A 15,967-nucleotide genomic window follows, 5' to 3' on the forward strand; every position below is an offset into this window, starting at 1 on the left:
ACAAAGCTTTGTGGTTTGAAAAATTACGTGGGAACTTGGAACGAAACGAGATGTGAAATAAATTCTTGAGACCCGAGTGGGACTCGATGGTCGAGACAGGAAATTTAACTGAAAAAACATGGACTTGGTTCATTTTCGAATTTACCAGGAATTATAAATTGAAAGACAATGCCGCATCGGGAAGCTTAAAGCGGTTCTCGTCAAAATAAAGCTCGAGTTCTGCGAAACCGAGAATATAACGGCATTCGGAAGAGTCGGGGTGAGACGATAATAACCTGGTACTAGTTTGACCTAATTGTACGTTTAATTATATGATCGATTCCGACGAGTACATTTTGGGGAAACGATTTGCGGAACCAAATCGACTGCAGCCGTGTTCGTCCACGACATCACCGGGTCTTCCCTCAAAAGCCACAATCGTCTTGGTGCCCGATCCAAACGCTCGTTCAACACCCTTCTATCGATGTAATCGCTTTCCATTGTTCTTCCGGCTGATTTGGCTCGCGCGAGATTCGACACCGAGTTCGCAATCTTCGCCCCGAGAAAAGAGGCGACCGATGAAAAGAGAGGAAACAAGGGGAAACCAGAGAAGAGCACCGGCAGGATTGACAGCACAATACCGTTAATCCTCATTCGTTTCGAAGTCGCGTCAGCCGAAACCGTGGCGTCGTGCGGACGCCGCGTGACGAAGATTAAAAAGTTTTTGTCAAACCCGGAGGAACGCGAAAAAATCCACGCCAGGTGAAGAGCGAACGAAAGGACGTTCCTCTGAAAAAAGAAGCGAGACAGCTGACGTGTGCCTTGAATTCTTCCTCGTCCAATAAAAAACGTGTCCAGTCAACAATTCTGGACCCGGTGTTTTTCCACAGAAGTCGTCCGAAGTCGAGGAAAGTCCTCTAAGGAAAAATCTGTCGTACATAATTAAAATCCCGCAGAAAAATCTCGACGATTTCACGGACGGTTTAATATCGTAACGGTAGAAAATTATTTGCATTCGTTGGTAAAGGGGCGAGGAAGAAAGTACGCTAGCTGATCTATCAATTTACTCCGCTTCCACTTCCTGTATTGCTGTTCTTCCGCATAAAACAACGTCGAAAGTTATTAGCAATTCGAATATCAATCCGGGGAACGCGAGAGAGGCAGGCAGTTAGCGGTATCGCGGAAGTATTGGCACGATATAGCGACGAAGATAAATCGCGAGAATGGAGCGATAGGCGGCCAGAACGGAGAGAATAACGCTCGAGGAAGGATCGATATATAGAAGAAAGGGAATGAAAAAAAATGGGAAAGAAAAATAGCCTGAGTATCATTGTTATCCGTCTCTCGTTCGACTCCATATTACCCAATGATTGCCCTTCAACGGTAGTACGTCATTTCAGGCTGACAGAGCTATTGGAAACTGTTTCGTATTGGACGTTAACGGCATTCCTCACCATTGTCCATCTATAATTACGGGATAATGTTGCCGGGAGAAGCAAGCTTTACCTCAAGATCAGCATTGTTGCGTCGCGAATACGCTCGAGGATTCTGGCCAGGATTTAATTCGTTCCCGGTGAATAGAAGTCGTCGAGAAGTAGATTCGATTTGGGAACGAACACACCGGCGTTGCTTCCAGTCGAAGGATCGCGCAAACGGGAACTTTAAAATCAATCCGTGATTGAAAGATCGTAGCTACGAGCCAGACGTAGCTTTCCGCGCGGCTTCATCCGACCAAAGGGGTAGAGATCATTCGATATTCAACGCGTCCAACGAACCCGGACCCCGCGTCTAATTGCAAAGTTGGCGAAAACAAGAAGTATCTGGCAAACACGGAACGAGTAAATACAGTAGAGGGTTCGTTTGTTTAAGAGGCGAAGGAGTGGTGCCATCTCTGATTCTCCGGCATAATGGACGATCCCGAGGCAAGAAAGCGCCAAGGGGTGCGAAGATGGAAGGGGATAGAGGAAGAAACAACCGAAGGTAGAAAAGTGTTCTCTCTTCGAGGGAAAAAAAAGGAATTCTTGTTTGCAGGTCATTATAGCATGTCAAAGGTGAAAAAAGATTTCACTGCGTCTCTTATTCCTTTTTTGTCTAACTAGTCGAGCTTGCGTTAATAAAACGGAGTTCGCTGGAAGAATATGTTCTGAAATAAAATGTCACCGGGCAATCATTAACTCTCTTACCCGAGTAGTTTCCTTCCCTCTCGCTAATTAACGTTTACCGTGCAAACTGATTGCTTTCGCGCATTTCTTTTCTGCGGTAACAATGCTTTATCATTGTAACAAGGTAGATTTTTTTATTTCGCTTGATTTGTCGTCCTTTACGATTCATCTTTAACACCTCATTCATACATAAAGTTAAGTTAATACTGTATGCAGCGAGAGACCACACTTCATTTATGCAACTCGGTAACTTCAGATCCTCACCACTCGGTGATGCCCCTACACCGCACGCTTTCCACTACGCCGGTCATATACACAAAAGGTAAATTTACGAGCAGCGAGAACCACTAATGAGCAAATTTGTAAAATTTCGAAAATTTTCAATTTTAATTCCTCAACAAATAAGGCCAGCGAACAGCAGAATTTTCGTTAAAAATTGCTGTTTCATAAAGAAGAGGGAATCTCATATGCAAACAATCGCGTTATTTCACAGCATGATCCTCGCCGGATTAAAGCACGATGTAACGTATGCACGTAGATCCTAAACGGAAACGCGTTTCAGTTTGTCATAATGTTCCAGATTTAATCCCGTTTTTGAGACATTAATTCTTGATCGTCCGCCCGATTAAACCGGAGGGTCGAAGTAGTGGGGAAACTTGATTAAATTTTTTTTTCTCCCCGTCGGCGAATGGATATTAAAGCCAGGCGGAACTTCATAAATCTGGACAAATAGAATTTGCCCCCCGTCCGGTGCCCTCTTCCGATCTCCTTTTTGTTTACGGAGAAATATTAACGCGAGTTAGCTTTCGCCCGGTACTTTCACGAACGACCGAGCATTCTTTGATTAGCGATTCCGATTGCAACACGGGATCCGCGCTTCGAATTGGATATGCCGTAAACCAATCATGAATTTATGATGCTTCATCCGTCGCGAAACGCGTACGAATCACCGCAAATATTTCCCTCCACGATGTATTCTGTTATCGTGCTAATCTACCCGCGGTTCTAACCATCCGGATTCCTGCCTCGTCACTGAAATTAACATTTTAATTAAAGACACGCTACAGCAAACAGGCCGACCAACACGTGACTCAGCACCCGTCAGCGATTTCAGAAGGCGCCGGAAAAAATGGAAGAATGAAGCAGTTCGATGTCGAGAGGTGATTGAACTAATCAGTCGCTGCCGGATACTGCCCACGTTTTAATTGCTCTACGTTATCACGATCACTTGATAATTTCAGTTAATCAATGTCGTTCCAAAGTTCCTATGTCTCAAGGTTTTATACTCTCAAGCTACACAGTTGTGGTCCTACGTCCAAAAGTCTTTGCTCCAAAGTCTATGTCCCAAATTTTTTATCTTCCGCAATCGTACTATTTCAAAGTTCTTATGTAGCAAAGTCACTATGATCAGATATCTTTACACTCAAAAATTTCGAAGTTCAAAGTCTCCATAGCTCAAAGTTCCAATATCTCGAATTTCTTATATCATGAAATTTCTAAGTTCCAAAACTTCTACATTCCTATCTTTCTACGTCCCAAAATCTCTATCTCTCAAAGTCCCTAAGGGATAAATCTTCACGTCCCCAAATTCCCACAACCCCATGTTGCCTCATCCCAAAGTCGAATTCCAGATTCCCCACATCAAAGTTCCAAGATATGGAAATTACCCCTCTGTGCTCGATTTCGTTTTAGTACGCGAAATCATCAAATTAGAAGGGTTGAAGAAATTCGCCAAGTGTTCCAATACCAACGAACGACGATATAACAGCCGAAACTTCGAGCATCGCGTAACGCAATGATCGTAATTCAAAGGCTGGTGGTGTGGCTCGTTTCTCGATGATTACAAAGCTTGAGGGAGAAAAAGAATTAATTACGCAAAGTTCCCGCGAAGACAGACAGAACAGGAATCGTTAATTACATCGAGCAGTCGGTATGTGTTTTGCTTTGCTCTACCCAAGGGGATGATTCTGTAATTATGACAAAGACAATACGCAACCGGCATTGTTCCGATTAATGTTACTCAAAGCACACCGATGTGATCCGACCGTGAGTGTGGTTTTTGAGCGTTTGATCGGTTAATTAGTAGAATCTGTTGGTGGAACGTAACCCGCAACGAACCTCGCAGCATTCGATATCGAGCGTGGTCCGTAGTTAACCATTGTTTCGCGTCAACAGTCTATCCAATTTATTAAAACAATGTACTAAATTTATTTCGAGTTGCCTGTACTTGGTGTTACGAAATAACGAACCGGGAATAGTTATTTAAATTGCTTTTTCGTGTCTCGCGTTTTAGATGACGGTCATCGATACACCCTATCGTAGTGTTAATAACGAAACAAATAAGTGACAATGATATCTACATGCAAATAATGCAGGTCGCAATAAAACTGTCAAGTTTGCAGCCGGACAACTTTCCGTTTGTGTAACGGAACCAAGTTGCGATTAAGCTTGATATACTGCTATTTATATATCAGCAAACTCTAATCTAATAGCGTGCAAATATATCTTAAGACGATTCAGCGCATAAACCAACAACGTTATCGGCCAAACATGATAGAATTCCGTGTACATATAATCTTCCGAGCAAAGAAAAGCGAGCATTATTTCAGGATTATTAACGGCCTGTAAGTTCGCGTCGCAGTGCTCTCTGCTTTCCTCGTAATCCACAATATACCAGGTGATTCGCAAACTCGCATTAAACTATCAGAAAGGTACACATGGCACGCAAAACAAGCGGACGTTGTACAAGCGTAAAATAAACGTGTTCATTTTTCTCCTAATTATGACTAATCGCAGACAAGGCTACAAAATGTGCTGAATCGTCAAACGTAATATTTATTTGCCACGAAGAGTGTTATTAAACACGGTAATTTTGCTGATAGCCTTTGCTGCAAATAAGCGTTGTTCATCTAAGATAAATCCTTGAAATATCAGCATGCAATTAAGACTCGCGCTAAGAAGGATCGAATCGCTGAACATACACGTTATTTAGTTAAACGTAGCATAAATCTCTGTCGCGTGCTCGAAATGGCCATCTTATTGATCGTAAAATTGAAACGCTTAATTGTCACCCGCCTCGTTGCAACTTTATATGAAACTTCGGTCGTCGTCTCCATTGTTTTTAAGCACAAAGCTTGAGTATCAGTGTCGCGTTATCGCGAGCCTCTCCTCGAGATAAGTTTCTTCGCTACTTTGTAGCAAAGGACCGACCAGGGTAGAACGTCGAACAGAAACTCAATATACAATTATGCCATCGCTGCGAACGAATTATCTAGCCGCGTTTTCTTGACGTGCAGTTCCATTAGAAACGTAGAACGACTCGTTAAGAAAGTTTTCCCTTCCACGACGAGCACTCGAGTTGCATTCAATTGTCTGTTATCCATGACCATTTCCGTGAATGAACTTTGCTCCATTCATCCACACCTTCGGCTCCTAGAACGATCCTCTCGGAGCAAATATTGGGCATAGTGACGCTCGTTGCTATAAAACTGATCCTTTATCGCGCAATCGTTTGATAACTTTATTAAAACCATCTTCGTTGATCGTTTCGAATAAAAATTTACTTCCAGGTATCCGTCTTATGAATACTAGTCACACGAGTGTTCAATATTATCTCTGGTAACAGACGACAATAATGGACCTTAACCATTGAATAATGAAATTTCAAGTACCGGAGTTTTGAATAATCAGAATGACATTGACAGAAGTTGGAAACGTTCAGATGTCAGATTAAGATAATTTTGATATGGCAAATTGATATATCTCGATATATGGGAGTAGAGAAAGGGGTGCAAGGCTTTGTAAGAAAGCTTAGGTTATTTATTTCTGTAATATGGACTAGGCTTCATGGTTCCATAAATAGGTACCAGTTTCTCGGATGTAAATTTGACATAAGTCCAAGGTCCTATCGGTCTTATGCAAAAGCGAGGATATTATCGATCATTCTGACATCTTTGAAACCGATAAGGTCTTACAGATGTATTTCAAAACAAATTAATCAAATACGACATGGAAAGTGTTATGAAACGATCCGTAGCAAATCCAAGAGCACGACACTACCGACTGACCTCCGCATTGATTATGGTGACTCGTCCAGAACGGCACGGAGAACCACAGGTTAAAACGAGAAGAGGAATGCTCCGTATAAAGAAGGGGATATCACGTGTTCACGGTTGCGCTCGATCTAAAGCGGAACACGCATGCGCGTTGTCGCGCAAAGTCGTCTGTGTTACGTCGGACCGTTGTGGAGCAGCCACAAAATTTCTTTCTCTTTGCACGGATTCTCGCGAATTTCGATCACACCTCCTCACCGTTTACCCATATCGATATTCCCTGCCCACTAATAAAAGTGCGAATCGCAAATCGATAATCCGTAAGACAAGCAGTGACGGTGAGACGGAGAATCCCATCCATAATCGGATAAAAAGACTCACGGTTTGTCAGGCTGCGATCTGCGCACCATCATTTCGGCTTTTTGGATCTCCTCGGCCCTAGTGACGCTTTTGGTCCTCCTTAGCCTGACCCTCGTGTCGTTTTCATGTTCTGCCGTCATGTTCCGTCGAGGAGAGACGAGTGGCACGCGCACTCCACACCGTACAACGCGCACCCACACACAAACACGGCACACACGAACGACGCGCCAGACACCGGGCCGGCACTCAGTTCGCGGTCGCGCGACCGACAAAAAACGAGCAGAGTTGCACGATCGAACTGGACTTTTACTTTCCTCGACGCGTTAACGATTTATCGATCGATCGATGCTATCAACTGTCCGCCTGATAGAAGTCGCGCCTTTAGACTGATGTGACCTTTACGCGGTGGTATTTAACGGCATAGAACACGCGACAGTGTTTACAGACAGACAGCCACGATCATACTACCGGCTTCTATCGGTTACCGTATCCTCAGGCTACGGCCGTGTTTATCTCCAACTTTTATAGATAACGATGACATCGTTGCCAACCGTAACTCACGATTTTATGTGGTACCGTTTCAAGCCCGACCGCCACATCGGCTATTTTCGGCACAGAGGGCGCGCGTGTTTTCTTACTTTCTTTCGGCGCGTTATGCAAGCGTTCTGAAACGTTTGGCAATACTTTGAAATGTACTTCTAATACTCTCTAATGGAATGCACTCGGCTTCCGGATGTACGAAATAACACAGCATTCACTGTTGACAAATCTATCGAATAAAATGTTTTTATCCTGTGTTATCGTAATTGCTTATTTACTAAGTTACATAAAAATTGCGTTCCTAATGAGTACTGTCAGTCTAATCGTTTATAGCCTGATTGTTATTTCTTTGTCAGACCGTAATGAATACTACATCACGTAACGCGGTAATAATCTCATTATGATGGATGTTGTTCAATAAATAGTAATACTAAATCGTTAATCGCGTATGGAAATGAGGGTAAGGAATATTCAATGCGTTTGTTTTTGCGTTTACTTGAATCGCAAATGTCTAGACTTTATTATCTTTGACGCTCTACTTACATTTTTATAATACATTCATCTACCAGAGTTTAATTAGGGGTTATTCAGATATCATGAATTGATTTTGGAAAAATAATGAAAAATTACGACAGTAATTATACGGTTATTAAAATCAAGCTAATTATACAAGATGCTAAATTTAAATATCGGCTTTTTATATTATAAATAATTTTATTACGCAACGTATGCTATACATCCCAGTCGAATTAAATAACCAGACTTACCGTGAACGAAACGCAATCTGTTAGCACGTTATTACATTTTTCCGTCGTTCGAGGTAACAATTGCTTCTTTGTCGGTCGTGACACGATTCATTAAACGTGCTAAGTAATCGTGCTTCGACTGTTAACGTTAATTTAACCACTTCACGCTTCAAGGTTTCAACTTTAAACATAAACGCGCTTCAACGGTCTTCGCAAGTGTTCGGTTCTCGTGCTTTTTGCCGTGAAAAGAAGCTGCTCCCGTAGCTCTTGATGCTTCAAAGTTAAGTGCATAATTACGTAATTGCTTATAATCTTCCGGGGAAAATGTCGGTTTTAAAACGTTAGGTCAATGTACCGAGCCGTGCTGCGTTCGTTTTCAGATCCGTTCGAAATAACAACGGATGCAGCATGCAATTAAAATCGGTAATTACCGGGCATCGTAATCCGGCTTAACGGGTCGAAACATTGTATTTTACAATGGTAGTTACAATTTGATGGCACTTTCGTACACGATACGAACCGCAATAAAATGTAACTTTCTCACCTATGTTTCACGATCGAAGAAGTCCAATGATGTATCGTTTAATGGCACTCGAACGCTGTAAGCGCCGCGATCGATAAAACGGAATCGCCGTGCCTGGTTAATGTATGGAAATATATTTCTATAAAAGACACGACCGAGAACGCCTTTTTTCTGCGTAAAAAATGAAAGATTCTCATGAAATCACGCGAGGAACAGAAACTCTATGCACGTGCACAAATCATCTACATACACGTTATCAATCATAACAGATTTTTAATTACCATACCCGATATGATGGCTTTTTCTACCCTTCGAGCAGCTAATATTTTCCGCGTGAAAACATGGAAAAACCATTAACGATTTAACGAGACTCCGCTACACGGCAATTATCCTGTCAAAATATCCATTAAGACTTTCGATGTCGCAAGCTTTTCTCAGGGAGTCTGCTGACTGAAAGTTCGATTCGGTTTGTCGCAAACTCGTATGCACGGCGGAACTGGAAACTTCATCTACCGCTCAAAAGTTTGGAAGTAAATAAATCCGAGTTCAAACACGTGAGACAATTTCGTCCGTCAATTATACAGCTCTTTGAACCGCTGGTCGAGAATCGTCGAGCATCGGTGAAAAACGAGACACGTGCGAAGGAAAGATGATTAACGAGCGACATTTACTACCTTTCAAAGAAGACGTTCCTATGAACATTCATGGCGTAAGTGTGACGTTACTGTAAGAAACTGTTTATGAGACAGAATTTACCTTTCGAACTGTATACTCTAAAGTTTTTAAATAACACATGAATTATAGATATCTGTTTGTACGTCACTTGCACTAGAATTACATATAGTTAAAATCACAAAAACGATAGCGTTACTTTTAACTTTATTTAATTACCATTAGACTAAAATACGAATATCCGATTTCACGAAGTAACTAAAACGATCACGGAGTGGTCGGTTCATTCGCAGCCAATTTCGCCCAGCATTTCAGAAACGAAAGAGAACAGCTTCGCGAAAACTGGCGTGAGCACGTCCACGCGTATGAACAGCACGAAGCAAAGTCTATATTCATTCTCCGTTTCACGTCGTTTTCCAGCGAGCACCTCTGCCGGTGCACGGGCACACATTCTGACTGGTTGTATCACGGTAGGAGACAAAATACAGGCGCAGGAAAGCCGTACCAGTCGTTTACGAACTCCCTTTATGGCCGACCACAGATATTACCGGGTACGCTGGCAGCCACCGTTACTCCACATATACATACGTGGTTACACGTCGCCAGGATCTCCATAGACATCTGCCGACTCGGAGCTGCGAGTTTGTACGATTCGTAGCCGCGCTTATGCTAGCAAGACCCATTTCGCTGGCCACTTTGCACCGTCCACAGGATCTAATATCCCCGGGTGCTATTTCCTGATTTAGAAAAATTCTGGCACGCGACGACCGGCAATAAAAGAGAACGGAAAATTGTGCAGCTCGAATGACACTCGTTACGGCAACGTTCACGAGCAGCGCGTTCCTTGACACCGCCGCTATATGCGTCATTACCGAATTAGGATTTCTGCTAAAAGATCTTAGCTTCGTATGCTCAGAGTCTTACATTTCATTCTACGATTCTAAATTTTCAAAACCTGCTTACGAATCTAGATGATCTCGCGGAATATCTCCGATACCTTTTAAATCGCACTGCTCGTCGAGTCGCGAAAAAAATAGAAGCTTTATCTTTCGTAGGAGCATGTTTCGCGCTAATGCCCGAGGGAAAAGGGAAGGAGCAATTCAGCCGTGGCGAAACGTGATTTTTATCGGACCAACGAACGAATGGTCGTTTTGCTGGAACGTTAACCGTCATCGAATAACCTTAACCGGTGCTCGTAATTTTTGCGAAGTTTCAACGATACGGACGACAAAGAAGCGTACGTTTCCTGTCGTATGATCGCGTTATCTGGGTATTTAGTGATCCGACATTCGCGGACATCGACGCGATCGTTCGTAAAAATACTCGCTACGAGCGTTCACGATCGATTACGTGCTCGATGATGTCGCGTGATTAAACGTCACACACGTGCCTGTGCAGAAGTAAAAAAAGGGGTTTAGCGATAAGATCTCTGCTTATGCATTAACCGATCGTAACGATAGCGTTTGAAACCCCGATCACGAGAATTTTGTAACGGAACCTTTCGCTTCGAGATTATCGTTGATCGTTGCACGAAATGGCTGGTTAAATCGCTTAAATCTGAAAATGCGTGAAGTTCGAGGGAAAGCGTCGTTTTCGCGGAGTTGCGGAAACTCCGGACATCGGTCAACGTTCGAACTTGTCTGAATTCCATCGAGCATCGAGTACCATTTCTCTTTCCTTTTCATTCGTGTATCAGTCGTCGGAAAAGGGAATCGGTTAAACTTTAGCGGTCGAAGAACGGTCGCGGAAACTTTAGTAATATTGGTCGAACCATTCTCGTTCCTATATTATTGCCTCCTTGTCCTGTAAACCTCCGTCAGCACTCGATCATCGACTGTACGCGAGATTCGCGCTTTGCATTCACGATGCACGTGGCACGTGCTATCTAAGTTTTCCATGGATCTATACTCTCGTCTGTCGGGGAACTCGAGACGAACACCGAGTCGCTTTCACGAAATAACACTGCATCAAAGACATTAATTGTATATTCCTATACACGATACATTTATACATTTTTAACTACGTCGAATAATATTCAGCATTCTATTTTAATCTCTCATTAAAATCGCAACTGCAACTAAGTGCTCATTGACACGATAGCAACGATTTGTAATTCTCTTTCACGTCACGAATTTATAGAAACACGACACGAAATATTGCAGCAGAGCAGCTTGTTATCGCCGGTTTTCGTCTATCCCGAACTCCAAGTTTAAAAGCCTCATTGATTAAACTCCAAACAAGAAAAACGAGGATGAATCTACTTGGCTCAGAGCTCGCGTTAGAATTCACTGGCAGATAGAATTTATTTCCCAGCAAATTGAGTTCTCCTACGAATTTCGAGACAGCGCGAGCGGACAGTTGTTTCTTCGTGGAATTAATTCGAGTCCGCCAGGTTCGCGGCAGAGGTCCGAACAAGTCCACAGGACGGCAATATTTCAAAGCGGTGAAAACCTGCCGATACAATGGGACCGGTAACGTCGAGTCGCGCCAGAACTTGTCTCTCTCCTTCGAGCTACTAAATAAATTAGACCCAGTCACGCCCAATCGGGATTTCGCGAGCAGTTTTTCACGAAAGCCAAACTACGTGAAAAACCCATACGCTTCATACTCGCAATCCCATTCGTTTATTCGTCTGTCGTATAATTTATCTTAACATCGGAAAAGAAGAAACTACCCTCTATTTTGATTTTGAGAAATTAAATACATATTTGCTTAAATTTGCATATCTTCCTCGACGTTCTAAGTTTTTACATGTTCCTATTAGCCTACGTAAAAGTTTCACAGTGTACCGCATCGAGCCGCTGGCGATTTGCATATACATGACAGGAACGTTTACGTAATTGTAAAAATGAGTGGTTGTACCGAATAAATGAATCTCCGTCGGTATCTCGGTATTTTTATGAGTTTTCGATACATATACGAACATACATATTTGCCGAGCGAACGAGCAAGCGATATTCAAGGAACAAAAGGAAAAGGTTTTCCGCTATCCACGAGGGATTTGAAAAATACATAAGCGCATATAGAACGGAACCGCAAATCCAACGATCGAATTTTCGTGGAGAGTTGGCTGATGGCGAAACAAGTATAGAGGTGTTCTCTTGACTGAACTATAGCGGGGCAAATCTCCTTCGGTCTGACTCGGCTTCGGGACAAATGTAAACTCCACGAAAGTCCTTCGGTAACAGCTTCATTTGTTCACACAATAACAACATTTCCACGGATGGAAATCTCCAACTCGCACCCAGCGAGAATTTATTACGTTCGCTTGTTTATGAAAATGAAAATTAAAATGAGACTGCACGCGACCTTAATCAACTGCAAAAACATGCAAGCTTTTGTCCCGGCAAAGATGGGACAAAAGTTCAATTACTAAAGAACCTTGTAATCAGACTCGAAATGCCACGTGTATTAACCTTCAGGTTCAATGTCTTTACTGCACCTAGAGTAGGTGCCATACTGTGCGTTGTTCTAATTTCAAGATGCATAAATTCGCTAAATTAACAAAAGTAGCTGAACTAACGCAAACGCTCTCAAATAGAAATGCCTGAACCAATTAACTGCGTTCGGTGTGTTTTCGCGTCAATCAAAAGCTTTATTTCAGTGTAGTTGACGTTATCGAATTGTTCATTTTTGCCGAATAAAAACGTAGTCCTTTCACGATACTCTTTTTGTAAAGTTCATAATAGGTTGACCCGCGTTCGACGCGTGCACCGTTGTTCGATTTTAATTTCGCATCCCTGGAGGGATTTCGAAAAATTCCGCAGTTAATTGGTGAGTAATCCTCACCAGACTGTTCCTACTGTGACGCAAATATAAATCGCTTCGAGAGAGAAAAAGACGAGATAGAAAGCAATCGATCATTATTGTTAATCCATGGTCTGGTCTGTAGAAACAGATCGGTTGTTTGCAGGCCCCAGCACGGATTAAGGATTGCACCGAAGGCTGAGGGTGTGTGGTCTGAGTCTGGTAACGAAGGAGGGTGCGGCTGGCTGTAGCATGATCCTCCCTAAGCCGAGGCTAAGAGGCTATTAGTTAGCTCTGCGAGCAGCGACGTAACCCCAAAGACTAACACGGTACTTACACCTTCCTGCTTCGTAGAGATCGCAAGATATTCAACCGACTAGTTCTCAGAGTATGTTTGCACGGCATGGAAGGTGAGACCGGTGATACCCGCTGAATATAATGTTGCCCAGGCAAGATCAACGATAAGAAATTAATATTAAAACAAACTTCACGTGCATTGCATACGGAGATTGCCGTCGAGCAATTAGAGATGCAATCAACCGCTACAGGATTGCGTGTAAACTCAGCCGCGGAAACCGGGACCAAAATAAATCTCGTAAGTTCGCGACCGTAGTTTGGAGTAATTTCTTTCCGCTGGGGTCATTCCGTAAATTTGTGCCACGTTTCATTTACATTCTTAGCGATATAATTTAACGAAGGAGCAATCAGATAATTAAACTCGATCGACCTTGGTCCAATTCAGCCCTGCAGCGATACATTTTAATATTATTATAAATCACGCGATTCTCAAGCTCAGGGTCAGCTCGATTGATAGGTTAATTTTCTGTTTTCACGTTATGCAGGACGATGGATATAGGCTGGCTGTGTGATTGAAGGGGTTGTATAAATTAGCCCGCAAGATCGTTTACACCGGGAAAGTTTGATTTCAGTAGTTTTAGACCACATCCGGCCGAATGGCTAATAACGGACGTGCTCTGACTACTAATCGGCTTTACGGAGATTTCCCGATGTTCGGACGGGTATATGGGTTAAATGCTGCGGGGAGAAGGGTCAAAGGGCAAGATTAGATGCTTGGGACGGACTTCTGGAGAAGTTGTGCATAATGCATGTCTCCTCGATAGCTCCTCCGTTCATAATAACCGTTCATCCCTCCAGGATATGCGTGTACATGAAATTTACAGTGCCGATAACAGGTATCGAGCGGATGTTTTGTCGAATCGCGTAAATAATTGAAACTTCGAGCTTCGAATTGCTGTAATCTGCATCGCGTACGCCATACGTGAACTCAGACCAGAAACAATTCAGCAATTTACTGATCAATGCAAAACGGAAGGAATAACCCGAATTTCACGATAAAAAGTTCAATTAACTTCATATTACACGAAAATTCGTATTATTTTCGACGTCGGTATTTGGAACAAAATATAATTCGTCGCGATGTAACGTTCAAAGTAGAATTTGCGATTGCATTTGTCATACGCGAAACGTCGACCTTTGATATCGCACCAGTTTACTATATTACATTACGGAATACGAAAGGTTCGCAAGCGTTGCATTAAACACTTACTGAATTCAATATCGAAACGCGGAAGAGGAAGTTCCATAAACGATGCAACGAAAATGTAAACGAGGTCGAAATAACGGCGGAACTAAACAAAAATTGACGAGGATACAGTTCCGTGTGGCTATGGCGAACTCCGTCAAAAATAAAGTCTAAATGGCGCAAAATAAAGGCGGGAAATGGTTGGTTCGCGTGCAGCTGCAAATGGATTTGCATTAATTAAATTAATGGTCAGTCGTAGTCGGATAGCAATGGCGGGGCCATTGGAACCATGATCACACCCATATGGACCGTACAAAACGGAGATAGGAGAACGCTGCCTCCTCGTTATCGGTCTTTATTATTTTGCTCTTTTTTCTTGCGAGAAAAATTTGCAACCACCATCACCTTTCTTCAGACTCAATACAGGTTCATTTTAAAACCGTAACTCAAAAGTTAATCTTTTTCAAAAAGTGCTTTTCCCAAAGCAATATCGTTGGAACAAAAGGAATAAGAGCAGAAGGGAAATCGATAGTTGTTGCAGATTTTCAGCACGTACGACAACAAATTTTCGGGCTTTTTCCCAAAGGGGGTTGGCGACGGGGATATTTGCAAAGGCACGTTTTAGCAAGAACGCTACGGCTGCACCGAGAAACGATGATAAGAGGTGAAACGGCGAACGTTAAGTTTAGAAACAAGCGTGATCGTAAAAGTTGCAAACTTGAAGCTGCGCTGCCGTGCTGGCCGACGAAGCGAAAACCGGGCGAAACTGGCACTAAATATGAATCATAAAAGAAGCATAAAGATAATTGTATGCTAATAGACAGAGCGTATGCGCCACGTCGCCCTGCTCAACATCTCCCGTTATTACTTACGTAGCTGCGTTCTGCACACCTACATTCGTTGTTCCTCATCGCACAATTTCCTTGATACGACGTTGACACCCGTTAATTCGGTATAATCAATTTCCTTCGGAGTATCTTGCCGGAAAAACGTGTACAATCTTCTCTAGCTGATTTTTACTTCGTGCGATAAAAAATGTCAAATTTTCTATGTGTCAAAAAGTTTTAGATACTTTAAACGTGGCTCACTAAAAGTAAACCGTATTAATAATTGAGAGAATATACTATAACTTTAACCTAACCTAACGGGACAATAAAAGAATTATGAGAGGCTTCGAAGGAAGTGGATTCGCAGTAAATTCTTTTATTCTCTTTCGGATCGAAACAAAAAGCAAAAAAAAGTGTATACGTTCGAACGAAACGGTCGAGCGTACACGGAGGAAGATTGCGATCCTCTGCTGAATTTGAAGGAGGACGGGGAAAGAGCCGAGCAAAAAGAAAGGATAATATAAGGCAGTGACCAGGAATGTATGAAGTGCGGTTTTTCACGAGCTCGTGAATCGAGAAGCGAGAAATCAAGAAGGATCTACTTGACCGTGTCGTCGACTTTTACAGTCGATCGTCCCGAGAGCTTTTACGAGCCTTGACGAGAGAGTACCGTAGCGATGTGTAAACCATGAGCCTTTTCGACGCTCGCTCGAAGCCTTTGAAGCTCTCCTTTTCTCCCGGAACCGGGGCTAAAGGAATGGAAAATGGAGCGGGCGGCCTTGAAAATCCTATCCCTTTCAAGACACCGAGTACCTC

The 15,967-nt window shown here is 42.7% G+C and overlaps 1 protein-coding gene across 3 annotated transcripts in view; it reads right to left on the reverse strand.

Moving 5' to 3' along the window:
- mdy (diacylglycerol O-acyltransferase) overlaps nucleotides 1-7,216 on the reverse strand; it is a 114,466-nt gene extending 107,250 nt beyond the window's left edge. Inside the window, exon 1 of one of the 3 annotated variants that reach the window (XM_076532828.1) lies at nucleotides 6,575-7,216. In XM_076532828.1, the coding sequence (XP_076388943.1) occupies nucleotides 6,575-6,693 (119 nt within the window). In that variant the 5' untranslated portion in view covers nucleotides 6,694-7,216. The remainder of the gene's footprint in view (nucleotides 1-6,574) is intronic. The other 2 variants (XM_076532827.1, XM_003704346.3) reach the window with 2 other exon arrangements.
- Nucleotides 7,217-15,967: the final 8,751 nt, after the last annotated feature.

This window comes from Megachile rotundata, chromosome 6, assembly GCF_050947335.1.
Source record: "Megachile rotundata isolate GNS110a chromosome 6, iyMegRotu1, whole genome shotgun sequence".
Classification (NCBI taxonomy): Eukaryota; Metazoa; Arthropoda; class Insecta; order Hymenoptera; family Megachilidae; genus Megachile; species Megachile rotundata.